The sequence below is a fragment of the Falco cherrug genome, chromosome 1, assembly GCF_023634085.1.
Source record: "Falco cherrug isolate bFalChe1 chromosome 1, bFalChe1.pri, whole genome shotgun sequence".
NCBI classification, from domain to species: Eukaryota; Metazoa; Chordata; class Aves; order Falconiformes; family Falconidae; genus Falco; species Falco cherrug.
The window spans coordinates 106,481,538-106,502,265 of NC_073697.1; the positions used below are offsets into that span (position 1 = coordinate 106,481,538).

At 61.0% G+C, this 20,728-nt stretch overlaps 2 protein-coding genes across 3 annotated transcripts; one reads left to right on the forward strand and one right to left on the reverse strand.

The window, feature by feature from the left end:
- The first annotated feature begins 2,124 nt into the window (after positions 1 to 2,124).
- Positions 2,125 to 7,166, forward strand: GAS2L2 (growth arrest specific 2 like 2). The gene is made up of 6 exons (XM_055700927.1): positions 2,125 to 2,491; positions 3,164 to 3,402; positions 3,509 to 3,616; positions 4,190 to 4,286; positions 4,645 to 4,918; positions 5,085 to 7,166. Exons 1-6 carry the CDS (start codon positions 2,134 to 2,136, stop codon positions 6,268 to 6,270), a joined length of 2,262 nt encoding a protein of 753 aa, XP_055556902.1. The 5' UTR covers positions 2,125 to 2,133; the 3' UTR covers positions 6,271 to 7,166.
- Positions 7,167 to 8,411: 1,245 nt separating this feature from the next.
- RASL10B (RAS like family 10 member B) lies at positions 8,412 to 17,409 on the reverse strand. 2 transcript variants are annotated; one of them, XM_005439798.3, is made up of 4 exons: positions 17,179 to 17,409; positions 13,630 to 13,962; positions 10,885 to 11,009; positions 8,412 to 10,495 (listed from the first exon to the last, which is right to left on the reverse strand). In XM_005439798.3, the coding sequence occupies exons 2-4, from the start codon at positions 13,843 to 13,845 to the stop codon at positions 10,225 to 10,227; spliced, it is 612 nt and encodes a 203-aa protein (XP_005439855.1). In that variant the 5' UTR covers positions 13,846 to 13,962; positions 17,179 to 17,409; the 3' UTR covers positions 8,412 to 10,224. The 2 variants fall into 2 exon arrangements, with proteins under 2 accessions (XP_005439855.1, XP_055556901.1); XM_055700926.1 differs by lacking the exon at positions 17,179 to 17,409 and adding an exon at positions 16,137 to 16,801.
- Positions 17,410 to 20,728: the final 3,319 nt, after the last annotated feature.

Here is a 20,728-nt window from a genome sequence, read left to right on the forward strand (position 1 = left end):
CCTGCCGCACATTCCCCAGCCCGGGGGAATAGCTGGGATTCTTGCATTTCCTCCCCCAGAATGACACCGGCTGGACAGTGATCTATAGTGAGCATCAGCAGCTGGCTCCAGGAGGAGGGCAGGGTCCCCTGACACAGCAAGAAGCCCCCCATGCCCACAGAAGACTCTGTTTCAGTCCCAAGGTGCAAGCACGTCCCTGGTAGATTTGCTTTGTGCAGCAGTACCTGGGTGCTGGGGCAGCTCTGCAAGCCCTGGGTTAGGGAGGGAGCCTCCAACATTCCCAGCAGTGCCCACTCGACCATGTAGTTGTTTTCTTAAAGCCCCAGCTCCTGGAGTCACACCATCCCTGGAGGAGCTCAGCTTTTGCCAAAGACCTTGCTGTCAGGGGCAATTGGGAAGAAGTTTGCAAGGGAGCACAGTGCAGAGAAACCCCAAAGGTGGGCATGCAAATAACCCCCCTCGTGCTTATTTTATTTTTTTTTTTCAGAACAGGGTTTGAGGAAGAGGACTGGTGGAGTTGGACTGCGATTTGCAGGTAGAGCCACTGCATTTCCTTGGAGCTTGGGCTGAGCCCCGACACACCGCAGGGCTTCCCAGCTCCCACTGAGGGGTGGGACAAGCCCTGGAGCAAAGGGGGGTCCCAGAGAGCTGGGTCGTTGCGGGGACCTGCTCTGACCCCCAGCCTTTGGAGGTGACAAAGACCCACCTGTCCCCTGCAGCAGGATCAAGGGATGAGACTGGGTTCAAGTGTAGGGATTTATGCCCCGACATGAGCAACCACCAGCATTTTTACGAGGAGGTGAAATGATGAGTAAGTGAAGATGCTTGTGATCAGCATGGGGGTGTTTCCTTGGGAGTGCTGCCCCAGGGGCTGGAGTGGGAGAGGCTGGTGGAAGGGGAGCTGGGGGACAGAGCGTGGGGGTCTGGGACTCCCTGGGGCTGCTGGGCTCTCAGACCACCCCCTGGCTCCATATCTTGGTGGAAAGCACAGAGCAAGCCATGGCAGTGGTGTCTCTCGTGCTACCCTCTACCTCTTGCAGCTCTTTAGCCTCTTCCTCCTCGTCGTCCTCCTCCAGCTTTCTCTGCTGGGACACTTCCAGGTTGCACAGAAACGCTGCCGGACAGCTGAGCCAAGGAGTCTGGGAGTCTGACCACCATCAGGACCTGCCCTCTCCAAGGGATCTCTGCCCTGATCCCTACAGCTTTGGGAAGCCCTCACCTTGGGGTTTGGCTTTCCAGCTCCTGGTGCTGCTGTGCCCCAGGCTGTGCATAGGGAGGGCAGGAGGGATGCAGAGACACTGGTCTGAGCATCATCCCCGTAATGTGTTTAGAGGTCCTTACACTGGCCTTGCACGGAGCTCAGCCTCTCTCCATCCCTCTGGACACCCCACCCAGGGAGGAGGGAGCCCTGCTCAGGGTCACCCATGCTCGGGCTCCCCTGCTCGGGGGGGCTCCCTGCCACAGTGTGTTTGGGCTCGCACAGCACATGGCAGCATCTCAGCAGGGTGTCTGAGCCTGTAAAATGGGTGCAAAAATGTGACTACCTCAGGGCTGTCAGTTCAGGGGTACCGAGTCCTGGAGATGCATCTTGCAGGGTCATCAAGTCACCCCAGCTGTGGTCGAGGTGGGTGCAGGGGTGGCAGGGAGGGACAAGCCCCCCATCTTCTGTGGTTGTGAGCAACTTGGGATGCTGACAAGCTGCTGCCTAGCTCCCCAGAGCCATGGATCTCAGGGGAAAACCCACCCTGGGCTGGCTGGGGAAGAAGGAGCAGGGCTGCCAGCAGAGGAGCAGGTGCTGAAGGGTTAATGGGGAGTGTTTGCAGCCAGTCCCTTGTCACCAAGGAGAAGGGAACAGCACTTGGGAAAGAAACAAAACACCCACTGCTCTGGAGGGTAATTTCCTTTCCCCAGCTGCATCACAGCCCTCCGACCCCAGAAGGGCTACCAACACCGGGAGGACGTGTCACTGTCCCGGGGTGGCAGCGAGTGAGTGGCACCAGGTGAGTGTGGCTGTTGGGGAGGTGGGCTGGCGACATGGCCTGGGGCAGCTCCCCATGTCCTCATCACCCGTGACCCCATCATCCGTGTCCCCATCACCCCTTTCCCTTGATCTCCTCCCAGTCTTATGGCATAATGTGGGGGCCACCGGGCACGGCGGTGCGGAGCATCCGTCCCTACCGGTCCAGTGAGCAGTACCTCTATGCCATGAAGGAGGACTTGGCGGAGTGGCTGAAGGAGCTGTACGACCTAGACATCGAGGTGGGCACCTTTGTGGAGGTGCTGGAGACAGGGGCTGTGCTCTGCTCCCACGCCAACAACATCAAAGACGTGGCCGAGGAGTTTGCCCGTACCTGCCCCGGCGTGGCCTGCCACCTCCGCCTGCCCACCACTGGCGTTGCCTGCAACCTGGCGGCACAGCCGGGCACCTTCCAGGCCAGGGACAACATCTCCAACTTCATCCAGTGGTGCAGGAAGGAGATGGATATTAAAGGTAAGATGCAAACCTCCAGCTACCCCATGTCCCTATGTGAAATTCCCTTCCAGCAGCTCCTGGCACCACTGCGGTTGTTTTCCCATGTGTCCCCAAAGCCAGTGCCACCTCAGCAGCTGGCAGCACCATGCGCATGTGTCCCTGAGCTGGCATTTCTTGCCTAAGCTCTTCTGGGCTTGGCAGCAGCTTTGCGGGGTGCTGGCACGCCGCGGGTGTGTTTTCTTGAGTGCAAATATGCACTGGAGGGGTGGAAATGGAAAGGGGGTATGCCACAGCGCGGCCACGCCATGCACAGCATGATCCTGGCTGTAAGGCCATCAGGAGCGGTCCTGGCTCTGGGAAAAGGGTCTGTCACGCTGTCCCCACCATCAGTGGATGCCCAGGAAGAGCACGGGCATGGAGTGACCATGACCAGCGCACCCAGCCACAGGTTTTTGTGGCTTTGGGATGCCATGAAACAGCCGCGGTGCCTTTGCATATAGATGCCCAAGGGGAAGACTCTTCCTCTGTTAATTTATCCCGACCTTTGTTGGACCCGCCATACTCCCAGTGGGATGACCCCAGGGAATAACATCCCTTTGGGCGGGTTTTGACTCCGCCTGTGCCCCCCATCCCCTTTGTCCTCATCCCCACGCACCTGCCCTGGCTCAGCCTAGCCCTGCCCTGCCCCAGACGTCCTGATGTTCGAGACAGAGGACTTGGTGCTGAGGAAGAACGAGAAGAACTTTGTGCTGTGCCTGCTGGAGCTGGCACGCCGTGCTGCCCGCTTCGGCATGCGCGCCCCGACCCTCGTACAGATGGAGGAGGAGATCGAGGAAGAGCTCCGCCAGGAGCTGGACCTGCCACCCACAGAATCCCCTCTGCCCCGGACCCCCAGGAAACCACGGGACCTCCACAACCTTGACCAGATGGTATGGAGGGGCATGTAACGGGATGGGGATGGAGATGGGGATGGGGATGGACACCCCAGGACCTTTCCCAGGAGCCCTGGTGAGGACCCATTCCTGCTGCCCACAGGTCCAGCACCTGGTGAGTCGCTGTACCTGCCCCGTCCAGTTCCCCATGATCAAGATATCTGAAGGGAAATACCGTGTGGGTGACTCTGACACCCTCATCTTTGTCCGGGTGAGTCCGCTTCACCCTGTGCTTTTGGGGTGCAGGCACCAGGAATCCTGCTCTGGAGCCTCTTCCATAATCCATGGCCCAAATGGGGCCAATGTGGGGATTTTGGCCATTATCCCCAAAGCAGGGCAGCTTGGCTCTGTGGTACATGTTTGCATGGATGTAACCATCAATGTGTACGGGACCTGCCATCCCACCCCAAGCCAGAGCCAGGTCTTACCCAGCAACGGGAACACAGGGATGCTCTGCCCCTGCCTGGATCTGTCCATAAGCCTGACCTTCCCAAAGGGATCAGCATACGGCAGTGGAGAGGTGTTTTCCAAAAAGCTCCCCACTCTCCTCGTGGTGGTGAAATGTGCCTGTCAGGATAGCACTGGGACCTGAGACCCTCCCCACCTCAGTGGCGGTGAGCCAGGGATGAAGCCATCCTTTGGGACAGCTGGTGGCACTTTGGGCAAGCTCCCAGAGCCCGGCTGAGCGTGCCACCCCCCGGCTGCTTAAAAAGAGGTGGGGGGGGTCCTATGGGTGCATCGCATGCACCTCTCGGGGCCTCACAGCGCAGGGCATCCCGTGCAGATCCTGCGGGAGCACGTCATGGTGCGGGTCGGTGGCGGCTGGGACACGCTGGAGCACTACCTGGACAAGCACGACCCGTGCCGCTGCACCTCGCTCTGTGAGTCCCTGCGCCCCCAGACCCCTGGCTCTGCCCCATGGCTGGGGTGAGGGAGGGTCTGGCATGGGTGTCGCTGCTTCTGGGGCTGTTTGCAGGAGTGGGAGGTTTTGTTACCCCAGTGCCTCGTTGCTGGGCTGGGGAATGTCTGGGTTTGGGGACTCTCTTTGGTTTTGGTGGCCACTAGAGGTCACGGCAGACTTTTGGATGGAGCTGGACCCCCAAAGCCCCTTTGTAAGGGAGCACAAGTTCACACCAGCATCCCTGGGGGGGATGGATGCTGAGCAATGGCTGGGTGGGCTGCACCCGGCGGTGGGTGCAATGGACAAGGGTGCTGAGCCTCCCCCCATTTTCCCCACAGCTCACAAACAAGCCTGGAAAACCAGGAACCCCCAGCAGCAAGTGCAGCATGAGATCTGGCTGTGCCCAGCCTCGAAGGCAGCCCCCCGCGGCCAGCCCCCTCCTGCGCTGCTGGTCAGCCGCTCGCAGAGTCCCCTGCCCCCTGTCACCTGGGGACCCCGTGCCCCCCCCAGCCCCCGGCCCCCTGCCACCCCCTCACCGGAGGGTTCAGGTCGCCCACCGGGTGCCAGCCCTCGCCGGGAGCCAGCAGAGCCCCAGAGGGTCCCTTCGAGCAGGTAAGTGGTGCAGAGATGCTTCGTGCCCCAAACTGCCTGGTTTCAGAGCAGGTTTTCTCATATCCCTAGTTATTTTTCCCCCTCCTTTCTGGTGGTTCCCAGCTCCAGGCTGGATGGAGGAGGGATGCAGCAGCTCCCAGCCCCTCTCTGCTCTCTCTTCTTGCAGGGTGCCTTCGGGGAGGCAGCCGCCACCATCCAGGTCACCCATTCGACCCAGCTCTCCTGGCCACAGGGCGACGTGCCGGGCACCCACCCCTTCCCGGGTGACCCCCAGAATGCAGGACAGCGTGGGGGTCCCCAAGGCGTTGTGTGGGAGCACCCCAGGGAAACCCCCGCCGGCACTGGTACGAGGCAGGTCCGCAGCACCCACCACCCGGCTGACACCAGCATCTCCAAAAAGTGCCCAGCAAGGAGGCAAATCCTCTGTGGCAGCTGCCAGACCACAAGAAGGGGGGGTCCCTGCTGTGGTGACTGCCCGTGCCCCCAGCCCCAGCAAGAGCTGTGCCCCCTCCCCACACCGGGATGCCCGAGGAGACTCACAGAGCCAGAAAATCCTGCGGGAAAGGAACCGGGGAGCCCTCAGCCGGGGCCAACCGCCCTCACCCCAAAATTCCTCCAGCCAGCCTCTGAAACAGGACGGCAGCATTAAGCCCCCCACCAAAGCCAGCCCATCCACCTGCCGGCCCCCCACCCCTCCGGCCCATTTTGCAGATGGGTGTAAGGTCTGTGCTGCTGGGGGGGGTCCGCAGGGGACCCAGCAGTGCCACCCAGCCCAGAACCCAAGGGCTGGGGGTGCCGAGGGACCCGGGGCGCTGGCAGCCTGTGGCGGTGGCGGGGGCAGTGAGGGGCTCCGGGGGTGCTGTGGGCACGTGCAGCCCCCCGGCTATGGCAGGGTGGTACAGGAGCTCTCCCGCGGGTGGCAGCCCCTGCGCCCTGTGGGGTTGGGGAGCTGGGCCCCTAAAACGCCCCCACGAGCTGCCCCGCAGCCCACCCCCCTCCCGGATGGAGACGAGGTGGAGGGGCCAGGGGTGGTGGTCCAGACCCCCCGGGGATCCAGGACCAGCAATGTGCCCAAGCCCCGGCGGTGCCTGAAGAAACCCGAGCGTGTGCCCTCCATCTACAAGCTGAAGCTTCGACCCAAGGTGCATCCCCGGCGGGACCACAGGCCAGGCAAGCGCCCCTCGCGTATCCCCACCCCGCTGGGGCATCGCCCACTGCCCCCCCGGGGCCAGCATCACCCCTCAGGCCCCCCCCGGCCACCCCAGCCTGCTGGCACACATCCCAGGGCCAAGCCCTCGCCAGCTGACAGCAACGCCTGGCTGACCGAGGATGACGAGGAGGCATGGGTCTGACCCCCCCCCCCCCCCGAGTTTCGGTGGGGATGGACCCCTCGGTCACCCAAAGGTGGGGGCAGTGGTGAAGCCGGAGCGGTGGTGCCTGGGGTCAGTGTGGGCAGCATGATGGATTTGCTTCCAGGCAAGCTGGGGGGACCCCCATTGCTCTTCGGAGCTGCACCCCCTCCTTCCCCAGGTTGGGGTTTTTTTTTCAGACTTGGGAATTCTCCTCCTACACAGGCATCCTTGTACTCTTTTGTGTGGAAAAATCCAGCCCCAGATTGAGAGAACGGGGCACTTTCTGCAGGGAAGAGGGGTGTAGCTGGCCCCCACAGTGCCCCCCTAGAGCGGGGACACCCCACACTTGGCATCCAAGCGCGCAAACCATCTTGTACCTCAGTCTCCCCTGTCTGTACAATGGGACTAACGATCCTTATGTCTTACAGCACCAACAGGCTTAATGAGTGTTCGAGCTGCTCAGGTCGGGGGGGTCACAGGAGGTGACCCTGGCTGAATCCCGTGGGCTTCCTTCTGGGCGAAGGTGGGAGACCCACAGGGTGGGTGGTCACCTCGGCAGCGATGGTCAGGGTGGCAGCTGTCACCAAGGCTCACGGCAGCCGCGGCCCCGGCGGTGGTGTCTGTGCAATAGAGATATACCAAAGCTCTTCTGTTTCAGCCTATTTTCCGTGTGGGTGGGGAGGGAGAGAAGATAATCCTGGTGTGGGGGTCACGGCTGGGGAAGGGAATCCCCGCTGCCAGGCTGCTGCCTGTGTGCACAGCCAGCGCCCCTCCGGGAGCCCCACGGGGGCCAGAAGAACCCCATCTTCCAAGAGAGGATGAAGCCAGACCCACACCCCTGCAGAGTTGCAGCAAGGGCAAGCGCTGGGGCCTTGTGGATGCAAAACCTGCTTGCAAAAATAATCCTTTTGCAGGGGAGAAACCAGTTCCCCCAGCCTGGACCACTGCCTCCCACAGAAGGGCTGTGAGAGCGGCAGCAGGGCGCTGAGCACTCTGGCACCACGGGCAAAGAGCAGCAAGGCAGGAACAGAACCAAGGGGGACAGACCTGATTTTTAATTTGATTTCAAGGAAGGGGGTGCAGGGTATTACAGGCGGTGTAGACACCTTGGGAATCTCCAACAAGAAGTCCGGGGGAGGGGGGAGGAAAGTCCAGGCAACCAGGATGCTTACCGGGGCAGGAGGAGGAGGAGGAGAGGGAAGCATCCTTGCCGGGGCTGGACCAAACCCAGGCATCACCTCCTGCGGCACCACATGCATGGGGTCTGAAACCCAGCACTGCCCTGGGGACAGCGGTGGGGACACCCTCGGCCTCTCCCAGGCTCGGGAGCAGGTGATTTTTAGCAGGACCAGGGTGGCGTTGGGCGAGCGGTAACGCTTCATATGAAGGGCGTGAGTAGGGGGCAAGGCGCAGGTCACTTGTAGCTGCTGCTGTGCTCCTGGCTGCTCTGATCCCCATCAGCCTGGCCACACGCCGGACATCCCTGCCCTGCTTTCCCTGCCTGCACCCAGTGGGTGCCACCACCCTGTTTCCCTGCCTGCACCCAGTGGGTGCCACCACCTCCTGGGCTCCTGGGAAAGTAGCTCTTTGTAGCCCTCGTTTTCTCGGGAGCTGGGAAATGCTGTCAAAGCAGTGAGAGTTATTATTACTAATATAACTTTCTCTGTCTATAAAGTACAATAGAAGATAACAATTATATTTATAACTTTTTTTTTTTCCAAAATACTAAATAGATGCTATAAAAACCTGTAACTAATTGTGCTATAAACTGCAGGCTACAGGGTTATAACAAACAATGTATTGGCTTAATCGTTGATATGTGTACATCGGAGCACTTTATAAATGCTTTATTAGTAGCATTTACCGAGGAGTTTCCTTCTCAAACGATTTGGAGGGATAAAGCTAGCCAGAGACCGACAACGTGGACTTACATGTGTTAATAAATCCGGATGGGATGAGGCTGGGGGGTACACACGGGTGGGAAGCCCAGTGGGTTTGCCATGAAGGCAAGGGATGGTGATGAGTGCCACTGCCCTTCCCCGGCCAGGGCTCTTACAGCCACCTGAGATGGATCCATGTCCCCCCATCGCCTTTTCTCTTTTTTTCCTTTTATTTTTTTTTTTTTTTGAGCAAGGGGAATGGAGTTTGGTTCCCGAAGCGGCTGCTGGAGGGGGAAGGGAGGAGTGGGGTGACCCCAACCCTGCGGCACTGGGGCTGCGGGGCAGCACAGGGTCCCAGTGCAGGGATGGGGTGGTGGGATGCACGGTGCCGGAGCTCAGCTGGACCTACTCTAAATAAGAAGTGTTCCCAAGAGCACAGCAGTGCTTCTGGGAGATGGGAACCGGGAGATGAACCTGGCGGCGGGGGAAGAGATGGGGCCAGTGTCCTTTTGCTTTACTGCCCGGAGCAGCGCTCGATACCTGCATCTCCTGGTTACACCAGAAATCACTGAGATGGTTTTGTTGGAGGATGAACCAGCCTCAGATCCCACCTCAGAAGCCGAGGACGGCGTTTCCCCGAGCAGCTAAGAAAGAGGAACCACAACCCCCTCGGCCTCTTGCTCCCCCCTCGCCAACACACCGCCCCAACAGCATTTCCTAACAAGGGCTGCACTTTGGCCCCTGTACCGCAGGACAAGACGAAGGTGAGCTGCAAGTCTGGTGTAAAGACAAGATGAAAGATTTTTAAAAAAATAAAAAAATAACAAAAATATGTGGGGGCTCACTTTCCTATCAGGGATACAGAGAGAGAAAAAAAAAAAGGAATGCAACTCCAGCTCCCTATTGCTTTGGAGGCTGCCTTCCCACCGCTGCCGTCTCACATGGATGGAGTATCGTGGTGGGAAAGTCTCACGTGGATGGAGCATCGTGGTGGGAAAGGCCGGTGGGGGTCGGCCCTGCCTGGTGGCACCGCTGGCAGGATGTGATGGCATGGGGGGGCTGCCTGCCAGCCCGGGAGCTGCCGGGGGGTTGGCTCGAAGCCGTGCAAAGCCGGTCGCCCGCTGAGCCTGGGACACAAGGTAGCGGAGGGGTGACCTGCCTGGCAAGGAGCGTTTTGAGATTATTTGGTGTTTAACAGGCTGGTGGGGAGGAGAAGCCTTCCTTGGCTGAACCGGGGCAGAACGGGGACTCAGAGCCCTGGGGAAGCAGCACTCAGCACCCCAGGGGGATGTAGGGGGCAGGATGGGGGCTTTCCGGTGGGTTTTTTTTTCCCTTTCTTGCTTTCATCCAGAAATTCCACCTGGAAATCTGACCCAACCAAGCCAAAAGAGAGCCCGTGTCACCTGGGGACACCTCTGGCTGGAGGCTGCTCTGCCCTCTGAGGGGAGAAACCCCAGCTCCACAGGAGGAAAACGGGACTCCCATCTCCACCGTGCCCCAGGAATGGAGCCAGCCCCAGCGCATCGGGACACAGGCACTGGGCAATACCCTTCCAGGGGGCAGGCGATGGCAGGCAGCAGCAAGTGTTGCCCCTGCGATGCTGGGGCAGGAGCCAGCGAGGACGGACTCAAGAGCCAACCTCTGGGCACCACCTGAGGCATCTCCTCCCCCTCTCCAGTGCCACGCAGCATTTCAGGCACAGCAGAGATGCAGACCCCCCGGGACGGCTTTGGCCCGGAGCACCAGAGGCTCAGAGAGGGCTTGGGGGTTTAGCTGAGGTCCTCCCTCACCCTTCACCACCTCCAGGCAGCCCGGCCACCCACCCGCTCCAACCTGCCGGTGGCCACTGCATCACCCTGCCCAGCACCACCCAAGGTGCACTGTCCCCAAATGCCACCACAGGGTGCCAGTGCCGGTGGGGAAGAAACCCCCCCCAGGTGCCTCTGTCACAGTTCCCACCGTGGCATCACCCCACAGGGAGCGGTGACACCAGCGCTCGCCAGGGAGCCGTGGTCCCAGAGGATGGGTGGCCACAGGGGCATGGCCAGGGGGGTCCATGGGGGCAGGGGGGTGCTCACATGATGGTGCATCGGTTCCTGCGGAGGGCACCCTGGAAGCGGATGGTGGTGTGGACGTGCTTGCAGCGGGCACAGCCCACGCTCTTCAGGAGCTCGCTGAAGAGCAGCAGGATGTGCCAGTTGTACTTGGCCGAGCACTCGATGTAGCCACACTTCCATGTCTTCTTCACCAGGTTGGAGACGTTCCAGCGCGGGATCACCCGGCCCCGCTGCAGGTCCCGCTTGTTGCCCACTATGATGATGGGTGTCTCTGAAGTGCCGATGACTCTGGGGAGGGCGGGTGGTGAGGGAGGGCAGAGGGAGGACCCACCAGCCCGCAGACCCCGACCTGTCCCAAACCAGCTCTTGGCTTTGGCTTGCCGAGATGTGACTCCTCTTGCCCTGTCCCCTTGTCCCTCTTTCACTGCCAGTCCTGCCCCCGCCAGCCCCAGTTGCTTTCCCAGGGATGACTGTCCTCACCCAGAGGGGATACCTGGCCGGGGTCCTGCTCCTTCTCCTGCCCTCAGGTCCAGTTATGTTTTTGGGCTCCCAGCCCCGCAAACGGGCTTTGTCCCAGTCTGTAATATGTGATCTCCAATATCGAGATCAGGGGAGCGCTGGGAGAAGCCCTGCCAGGAGCCGCGGGGGGGATGCATCCTCTGGGAAGTGGTCCCTACCTGGTTTCCAGGATCTGCTGGCGGATGGTTTTGATGTACTCGAAGCTGTCAAAGCAACAGATGTCATAGACCAGGATGTAGGCATGGACGCTCCGGAGCCCCCTGCAACACACGTCCGCCCACTCCTGCAAGGTGCAGAGAGGGATCAATCCTGGCTCAGCCCTGTCGCCGTGCCCGGGGGGTGCCCCACACTGCTTCGGGGCTGGGCATGTCAAGGGGGCTGCTACACCAGCAGGTAGCAAGGGGGCTGCATGCTCTCCAGCCCCGACACCCAGCAGCACCCATCTCACCTCTGCTCTGCCCTGCTCCGTCCCTGCGATGGCTGCGCTTGCCCCCTGCAGCCCATCAGCCACCCCCTCCATCTCCAGAGAGCCCTTATCCCCCTCATTAATCCAGAGGAGAGATAATGGGATTTGTCAGCTCCCATTCCTCTCCTGAGCGAGGATTACAGCCTGTCTAATGCACAGCGGCCCAGAGGCGAGCTGGGAGCAGGGCTGAATGAGGCCCCCTGCCCTGGATTTAAAAGCTTCAACCTCCAGAGCTGCTAATTAGGTGTGTCAATTAGTGATGCACCCTGGCTTTTGGGTAGGGCAGGTGAGGAGGATGCTCAGCCCATCCCTGTCACTGTGGGGCTGGGCGTGATGGACCAAGGGTCAGAGGAGAAGGTGATGGCAGGGCTGTTTGGAGGGGACACAGGGACAGGAGAGGAGGGGCAGCTGCTCGGGAGCGGGGTCTGTGAGAGCGAGATCAGGAGCCAGGGCAGAAGCAAGCAGGGGCGGCCTCTCCACAGCCAAATTTTGGAGCTGTAAGAAATACATGTTATTAGGAAAGCTTTGGGTTTCCATGAATAACAGGACTTTTTATCCATGCTGTAGGAGTGAAAATCTGCCCCTTCCAGAGGCACTTCCCAGGCACTTTCCCAGCCCAGCAGCGGTACTGGGAATGGCAGCCTGCGCAGGCAGCACCGCAAACCCTCCTGAGTGCCACAGGAGAGAAGAAAGATGCACCAAGGAGGAAAGGCATCGCTTCTCCCTGAGCAAACCTCTTCAGTACCATGATTCATCCCTTTCTGAGTTTATCACTGGAACGAGGCAAAACAAGACCTAGGACCGAAGGGACCTGGGAAAAGGAAAGTTTTGGGGTACGGGTTGGTCTCCATCGCAGACTGCAGCAGGGAAAGGAGCTGGAAGCGAGCAGCATGACACAGCCCCTCTCCTGTCCACCGAGGGGAGGAGACGGCATGTAGCTCCTTGGTATCAGAGGCAGGTGGATGAAGTGGCAGTGCCTCAGGTTACTCTGAGTCCTGATAACACCTGGGAGATTAATAAATTACAGCTATTTCACCACGCTGGGGTGCAACTTGCTCCGGCGCCGTGCTGTCAGGACGGTTTTCCCCATGCAGGGCAGGTTTCCTGGGATGCTTAGGGCTGGAGGATGGTTGCACTGTGCATCCCGCCTGGCCCTGTGCGGGAGCAGGATGTCAGGGAGCCACCGGTGCTTGCTCCTCTCCCAGAACGCTGCCGCAGGGATGCTGCTCCAGGGCATGGAGCAGAGCCCAGCAATGCTTCCCAGCTGACAAAGCCATATCCCCCGCCATGGTCCTCTCCTTCCTCCTCGGAGCCATCCCGCTGACCACCCTCTCTCCCCTGGAAACCTCCATCTGTTCCCACCGGCTGCCTCCTCTTGAGCACAGCAAGGCAGGGAGTTAATCGACTATGTTGGCATCGGCTGTCTTGTCAATAAATTACCCTTTGCTATTTCAGGCTCTCTCGCGCACTGACCTTTTGTTCTCTGCACACACCAATTAATTTTTAAACCTCCTCCTCACCCCTAGAGTGCTCACTTCACCTCCTGTCCGATGGCACAGGGGAAGCTTGGAGCACTATGAGGCCTCTGCAACCCCATCCTCATGGGGCACGGGAGCAATATCATTATATTGATTAAAAATACAAGAGAGCCCAGCTCCTGCGGAGGTGCCCCCGCTGGTGGCATTGCCCCCCGACGTGGCTTCGGCCATGGTTGGGCACCTCCAGCTCCTTTCCCCACAACAGTGGCACAACTTGTACCATTGGGATGGGGCTACGGCACGAGCTTAAAATCCTTTTTCCCATTAAACCCCCCTAAGTGGTCAGCAGTGGTGACAACGCTTCCTGGCCCCACTTTTGGGGCTGTTTTGGGAGCATCTGAGAGTGCTGGGGGGTTGAGGAGGAGCTGGTGGGCTCAGCACCCCAGGGACAAGCCCAGGCAATGCTGGGGGGGCAACGACCACCCTGGGAGGGGATGAGCAGCCGTGCTCTGCCTGGCTTGGGCAGGGGGTGTGCCAGTGGGCTCCCCAGGAACCCCTGGGTTTCACCTGAATGCTCTGGCTACAGTCCACAAGCCCTTGGCTGGTACCATCTCTGACAGCCATGGAAGCGGATCCCAGTGCTCCAGGATCCACTGCCCAGCTGGACGGGGCTGTGGGCATTGCCAGAGCCATGGTCCTTGGAGTGGGATGCCACCCTGCCAGCATTTGCCATCATTTTAGGTGAAAAAGCTTTAGAAGACGGTTTGTCCCGGGCCCATTCAGCCAGTAGCCATGAGGATGTGATCCTTTTAGCAAGCAAACCCTGACGTGGAGGAAGATGCATCCCCCGAAGTGGAGGAACTGGGACACCCCAGGGTTGCACAGCAAAACCCTATGGAGGTCACCAGAGACCCCCCCAGCGTGGAGGTGCCATTGCACCGAGCCAGGTGCACCCCTACCTGCAGGGTGTTGACGGGGAAGGCAGTGATGGGGGGGAAGTCCATGATCTGCAGGTCGTGGACGTGGCCGTTCATGACGACGGCAGGCAGGTAGACGCGGCGGGCCGTGGTGGGCACGCAGACCTCGCTGAACTCGTTGTAGAGGAACTGCCGGACTATGGCACTCTTGCCCACACCCTGGGCTCCCAGCACGGCGATCTTGAACGTTGCCACCATGCCGCTGCGTGCCAGCCGCTGCCCTGGTGCTGCCCCTGCGGTGCCGAGGCTGCATATTCCCGCGCAGGGGGCCTCAGCCCCATTCAGGATGCATTTCCCCTCCGGGACAGCCCGTCACTGCAAGGCCAAGGAGAAGCTGGTCAGATCCTAGAGACACCCTAGCAGACTCCACTATTGCTTCAGGTAACGTTTTCCCATGCAAGAACCTATGGAAAAGGGTTATATCTGTCCTTGGGGGGCAGGAGCATCTCCCAGGGCTGGGCAATGTCTCCAGCAGGCCCTCGCACTGGGAGATCTCAGGGTCCACCCCCCACCAGAGGGTCCCACCCACCAGAGCAAAGGAGAGGCAGGATTTGAGCAAACTTTATCCCAGGAAGGTTCTCACAGGCACATTCAACCCTTTTGGTACCAGAGCAAGGAAACCACCGGGGAAGAGATTGTCTGTGGCTCAGGGTTTGCCCAGCCCTGGCAGCAGAGGGGTCCTGGGTTGTGCTGGGGGCTTGTCCCATAGCATCCGTGGGGACCATCACTGGCTGCTCCATCCCGGTGCTCCCCTGAGCAGGGGAATCCATCTTCCCTCCGCTTGGACAGCCAGAATTGCCTTTTGCTGGGATGGGGGAGAGATTGCTCTGCGCCTGCGAGCGACAGCTTTAACATTTAATTTCAGGCTTTGAGTGGTTTGGCAATTAACTTGATGGAGGCTAATTTCCCAGCCAGCTGACGGGGTGAGCCCACAAGCCGCTGGCACACGTGCTGAGGCTGGAGGGGCCCTGGGGCAGGGCCACACGTTGGGGGATACGGGGTAATAACCCACACACAAGGATGCCGGAGCCAAGTCTGAGGAACCCAAAGGTCCGTTGGCACTGGGTTCCCAACCAGGGGCTGGGATGGAAAGAGCAAGGGTGAGGGCCTGGGTCCCACTTGCACTCACTCCCATCACTAGGAAGCGGCTTGTGCTTTATCCACTTCGCAGATGCTTTTACCAATTTGTGATGCTCTGCTCTGGTGTGTTTTCCCTGAAAACCATCCCCAGAGCCCAGGGCAGCGGTCCCTGAGCTAGCCGAAAGCGGCAGGTTCAAATCATCCTGTCCTGCCTGTTTGAGGGGGGTTATTTGCCCCAGGGATAGCCCAGCCATGGAGGTTCCCGCTGCTGGGTGCCGGGAAGGCCAGGATCCCCACGGTCCCCCAAGCTGGACCGTGGCTCACACCATCCTCACTGTGGGGCTGGGGGCTGGCAGGGTCCGATCCTGCCCCAGGGCAGCAGAGTGGGCTTATGCCCGGGGCTGGGGACACCATGGCACTGCAGGGACCATCCTCTGGGGTGCTGACAGCCCTCAGGGACCCGCTCGCCCCAGCCCCGGCAGCGGGAGCATTTCTGTGCCACATGCAGGGAAATGGGGGATGCAGGAGCCCCCGTACCCAGCCTCGCCGGGGCCTTTGTCCACCAGCAGCAAGCACTGTCACCGCAAACCCCGGGGGCCACTGCTGCAGGGACAGCACTGCCCCCACAAACCCTTCCTCCTTGCAGAAGCGACCCCAGCTCCTCCGTGGGGCCGAGGGGTGATGGAGCAACACAGCTGGGGACCCAGCACCGCGCGGCTGCCCTGACTGGGGGAGCAGGCTGAGCCTTGCCCTGTCACCCCAAAGCCCCCGTCCCCCTCCAGCTAGCACAGGGGGGCCATGCCTGGGGAGAGCCAGCTCATGGGCCCCAGGAAGCGCGTTTGCACCCCGAAGCATCAGAGGCTGACCAGATGGCTCCCAGCCCCATGAGCATCTCAGGGCAGCGTGCCACCGAGGGAAACTGAGGCACAGCGGGGGGACCAGCAGTGGCCCCGCTTGGGGATGGCAGAGCGGGGGGGCGGTCGGCGGCCCCGGTGCTCAGCGCCAGGCCGAGCTCGGAGGTTGCAGGGCCGGCGGGAGGTTCCTACCGGGAAGGATGCTCCGGCCCCCGGCGCGACCTTGGGCACCCGCCGCCCCCCCGGGGGCAGCCGGGGGAGCCGAGCCCCGACCCCCCCGCACCCCGCAGCCCACCCCGACCCTCCTGGGGGATGCTCCGGCCGCGGCGGCCAGCGCGGCATCCCCGGCACCGGCCCGGGGGAGGGAGGGGGGCTGGCGGGGGGTGCCGGGGGGACACACGCACCCCCAGGCCGGCGCGGCAGGGGGTGAGGGTGGGGGAGCGGGAAGCAGCGGCGCTCAACTTTCGCTGGGGACCCCCCCCACCCCCCGGCCCTGGCCAGCGGCAACTTTGCCCCCCGTGCCCCCCCCGCCCCGCTCCCGGCGGGCCCCCCTACCTTGCAGCGGCGGCCCGGGCCGGCGGCGCCCCGGCGGGCGGCGGAGCCATGCGGCGAGCCCGGTGCGGGGCGGGCGGCCCCGCTGCAGAGCCCCGGCCCGGCCCGGCCCGGCCCCCGCCCGGCGCGGCGCTACCGAGGGGCCGGGCGGCGGCGGGGGGCGCCGGGCGGGGGGCGCTGGGTCGCAAAGCCCGGCCCGTGGCACGGGGGCAAGCGGCGGCCGGCGAGGGGGGGGATGCAGGGATGCCCGGGCGGGAGGCAGGCACTGCTCGGGCGGGGATGCAGGCGGTGGTGCCCGGGAGTGATGCAGAGATGCCCGGGAAGGCAAGGATGCTCTGCCCGGGCGGGGATGCAGGGATGCCTGGGGAGGGATGCAGGCAGTGCCCGGGGCGGGAAGGATGCTCTGCCCGGGCGGGGATGCAGGGATGCCCAGGGAAGGATGTAGGCAGTGCCCGCGGAGGGAAGGATGCTCTGCTCGGGCGGGGATGCAGGGATGCCTGGGGAGGGAAGGATGCTCTGCCCGAGCGGGGATGCAAGGATGCCCGGGAAGGGATGCAGGCAGTCCCCGGGGAGGGAAGGAGGCAGCGCTCGGGAAAGGAGGCAGGGAATGCCCAGACCGAGTCGCAGGAAGCCAGGAGGGACACAGGCTTCTCCCAGGGCTCCGGGGAGGCGCCGATGGGAAAGGACCCTCCCATGTCCCCCCTGCAGTGTGCTGGGTGCGACACTGTCACCCTTTCCCTCCCCGGTGCCCAGCAGCATCTGTGCCCTCGTGCCCCCATCCCGTGGGAGCCCCCTGAGGCCAGACTCCTTTGAGGGAGGAGGGTAGGACCCCTCCCAGGGAGCCTTTCCTCCCTCCGACACTTCTGCTCAGAATGATCTTGGGCACATCACTTCACCTCCTTACTGTGGGTCCAGCTGGCAGGGCTGGGGGTTTCTCTGTGCCCGCTGTCACCGGGGGGTACTTTCAGTCCAGGGTGGTCCCAGGCCCCACCAAGGGAGAGACATATCTCTTGCATTTTTGGGATACCCCACACCAAGCATTTACCTGTGTGTCGGATAGCGAGGAAGAAGCTGGTCACACCTCCGGGGAGCGTGGTCCAGGCCCCCACCGCACGCTGCCGATGGATTCCCCGCACCTCCCTGCTCCTCCAAGGAGACCTTGAACCCCGCTCCAGCTCACCGTGACACCAGCGAGCACTGGGGTGTCTCCATGGGTCTGGCTGCGATCATGCAGGCTTGGCTGAGCCTGAGCACCAGCCACAGCATCGCTGGGCTCCCCCCAGCCTCGTCAGCACCTTTGGCCGGGAAAAAAAATCATCTCCAGGGGCTCTTCTCCAGGGTGAGGAGGGGGTACAAGTGGAAACACATTGCAGTATCCTTCCTGGGGGAAAAGGGGATGGCAGACACAGCCCCACAGCTCGGGGCGGGGGATGGAGGCAAGGGCAGGTGGCAAAATGCCGAACAGCCTTTGTGCTACTCTGCACCAAGGCTGGGGCTGAGCTCAGCGCCAGGTGAAGGGAGTCAGAGCCCCTTTTCCGTCTCTCATGTTACACTCAGGCTTTCAGAGATTTGGGGCTTATTTCCCTGCAGAGCTGCCTGATGCTTGCAGCGGGGGAAATATTTACGTGTCTCTGGGGGTTATTACCAGCCCTAGATGCTGCTCTTCTTCACCGGTTCCTCAGCTCCCCTTCCCTGCAGCGCCATAAAGCAGCCCTGAGCCTGGGAATATTTCTGGGAGAGGGCAGGGATCGTGGCTGCACATGAACTCTCCTGCACAATTCAGGCTCCAGCCTCGGGGCTATTTTTAGCAGTTCCCTCCGAGATGCTCTTCACTCGCTGTTTTATTTGTGAAATTTAATATATGAGAGAGGGGGGAAGGGAGTGGGGCTGGATCCTGGCACGTCCCCACTGGCTGGGAGGCTTATCCCAGCCTCAGCAATAGGAGAGTGACACAAACCTAAAATCATCTGTCAAAGAGCTCCGTGCCCGGGCACGAAGGCAGCAGCAGGGGACAGGCGCAGCTGACGGCTTGGGGGGCTGCAGGTAGGCCCTGCTTCTGCCACAGCCTCCAAAATCCTTGGGTGAGCCCCTGCCTCTCCCCATACAGCATCATGGGCTTGGGGACCTGCTGTCACCTGATGCTGGCCCTCAGCACCTGCACTGGCATGGAGCAGGATACAGCGGCAGGGATTCTGGGGAGCCCACCCAGCGCAGCAGGGCTGGCCCCACCTCCAGCCAGAATAGCAAGGAGCAACCTGGGATGTCCCTGCCCCACAGCGTGGGCCTCAGGAGTGGGGAAGGCCGAGGGGACCACCCACCCCTGTGGCAGCTCCCAACCAGGATCACCCGTGTCCCCTGAGCTCCAGCACTGGAGGCTAACGATGCTAATGAAGCAAATCCCATTTGCAAGGTACAGCATGGCCCAGGGTTGGCCTGTGCCCGTTTATGGGGCATGAGCGTGCCTGCAAATCCAGAGCAGCAGGAAAGACCAATTTCTCCCCGAGGAGCCCCTAGCAGAACAGGGAGGGAGGGAAAAACCTCTTTCCCTTTGCCACAGGCTACGAAAGGGGACAGCGGCCAACATGGCAGAGCTTTGACCATCTCACAGCATCTTTTTTCCTGTTGGGCCAAATGCTGCCCCAAGCTCAGCCCCAGCACCACAGCCGGTGCAGATCCACCGTGGGGAATGGTGATCCCATCCCATGCCCAACAGCTAGGCGTGCAGCCCACCCCAGGCACACCAGGGACACAACAGCATCAGTGACCGCAAACCAGCCTGTCACTGTTGCTACTAGCCACATACACCAGCTTCTAACACAAACACATCCCAGTGCAGAGCACCACGGGCTGACACGGTACCTGCCAACCCAGGTCCCCAGAGGGTGGAAGCCACCTAAGCTCCAAGGCTGGCCAGGGGCTGGGGGAAGAGCTGCTCTGCTCAAGAACAGCACCTCCCAAACCTACTTCTTGCGTCGTTGCATTTCTGGCCACTTCAAGGGCTAACTTTGAAGCTGCCCAAGCTTGGCTCTGGCCCAGCACGGAGTTTTTGCAGCCCGCCTCATCCTGCCCAAGACAGGACCAGCGACAGCAAAGCCCTCTGGAAAATACCAGCCCCAGTCCACAGCAATCCCGATGCATCACAGACACTCACGACCTTATCATTTCTCTGCAGGGAAAGCAGGTCACATGACACGCAGCCCACCTGGGGCCCAGAAAGGCCTAAATGAGTACATCCATCTTCCACTCCTCATCAGAAGCTGTTCGTGACAGTGCCCCCTGCAAGCTTTCCCTGCTGCCCTTCGAGACGAGGAGAGCAGCAGTGGGTGGCAGAAGGACCAAGGATGCAACTTGCTACCTCCTCACCCTGCAAGCCCCTATTTTGGAGGGTCTCCACTGCAGAAGTGGCTAGTGAATGAAGAACAAAAGGCGCCCAGTGAGCAAACAGCCTCCTTCCCACCAAATCCAGCCTCAGCCCTGCCTGCTCCCATGGGCAGGGTCAAAAGCGGGGGAATCTGATTCTCTCCCCAGCCCACAGAGGCACACACAGCCACAGCAACGGGGAAATGAATTTATTGACACGGATGGCAGGTAAAGCCTGAAGAGCAACACAACTACGCGGCGAACACTCCAACGAGCGATGCAGCAGGAGAAGAGGGCGAAACGCCACTGACCGAGCCCCAGCTCTGCCCTGCAGCGCAGAGACACCCACACACCCAAAAAGCTGGGAAGAAATTTGGTAAAAGAAGGGGGTGCTCAGCAACCCCTCCCCATGTCGCAGTTATACCCTCCTCCCTGACCCAACGCAGCATCACCACACTTAGTGCCACTGGTGCTTCCTTAATTGCTCTATTAATGATTTTTGCAGTGCACCCGCAGGGCTTGGAGCAAATCACCTCCCAGCACACGTGGGCAGGGCTCAAGGGCTGGATTGCTCCAGCTCTGCTCCACTTTTTCCCCAGCCAGAGCACAGGGGTTCCTACACTGGGACATCACCTTCCTCAGGGTCCTACAGCTCCTGGGCCCTGCTAGAGTCTCTTCCAAGGGCATCGTGACCTTTTCCCAGCACTGGCTTCTTGGTTGCAGACAGTGCCAAAGCCCTGATGAACTATCTCCCACCGTAAAACATTTATTGATTTTTGAACGGGGCATCTAAAAAGACAACATGGGGGTTCTCACTGGGGAGACGGCGTCAAAGCATGCTGGGGAGGGTGAATCCATTCTGATTAGTGGCTTGGTTTAAGCAGGAGAAGCTATGGATGGCGCAAGGACATGCAAGAGGCTTTGCTTTCACTGCTGTTGCCGCAGCACTTCATGGTTGCAATGCAGTGAGTCCACAGCCACGGACTGGAAAGGGACACAGCCCTGGCCCTAAGGACAGAGCGGGAAAGAGGGGCCAGGGCCTGGGGCTGCTTGGGACAGGGGGTGAGGGCAGGAACCTGATGGGCCCTTGTTACCATGCACCTCTGGGCACAAACAGCCAAGCAGCAACCAGCAGAAACGCTTCCACAATCTGCTCCAGACCCAGCCCAGCCAGGACCTGAAGGCCCCAGGCAGGCAGGATGCAAACATTCCCAAACCGTCTCCCCTCATGCCAC

Bases quoted from the DNA above. Each gene is read 5' to 3' on its own strand.
- GAS2L2 (XM_055700927.1), top strand. From the start codon at position 2,134: ATGTGGGGGCCACCGGGCACGGCGGTGCGGAGCATCCGTCCCTACCGG. The intron at 4,287-4,644 runs GTGAGTCCCTGC...TTTTCCCCACAG, and splicing joins GTGCCGCTGCACCTCGCTCT to CTCACAAACAAGCCTGGAAA. The intron at 4,919-5,084 runs GTAAGTGGTGCA...CTCTTCTTGCAG, and splicing joins CAGAGGGTCCCTTCGAGCAG to GGTGCCTTCGGGGAGGCAGC.
- RASL10B (XM_005439798.3), bottom strand. From the start codon at position 13,845: ATGGTGGCAACGTTCAAGATCGCCGTGCTGGGAGCCCAGGGTGTGGGC. The intron at 11,010-13,629 runs GTAGGGGTGCAC...TGCACCTTGCAG, and splicing joins TCCCCGTCAACACCCTGCAG to GAGTGGGCGGACGTGTGTTG. The intron at 10,496-10,884 runs GTAGGGACCACT...CGCCCTCCCCAG, and splicing joins CAGCAGATCCTGGAAACCAG to AGTCATCGGCACTTCAGAGA.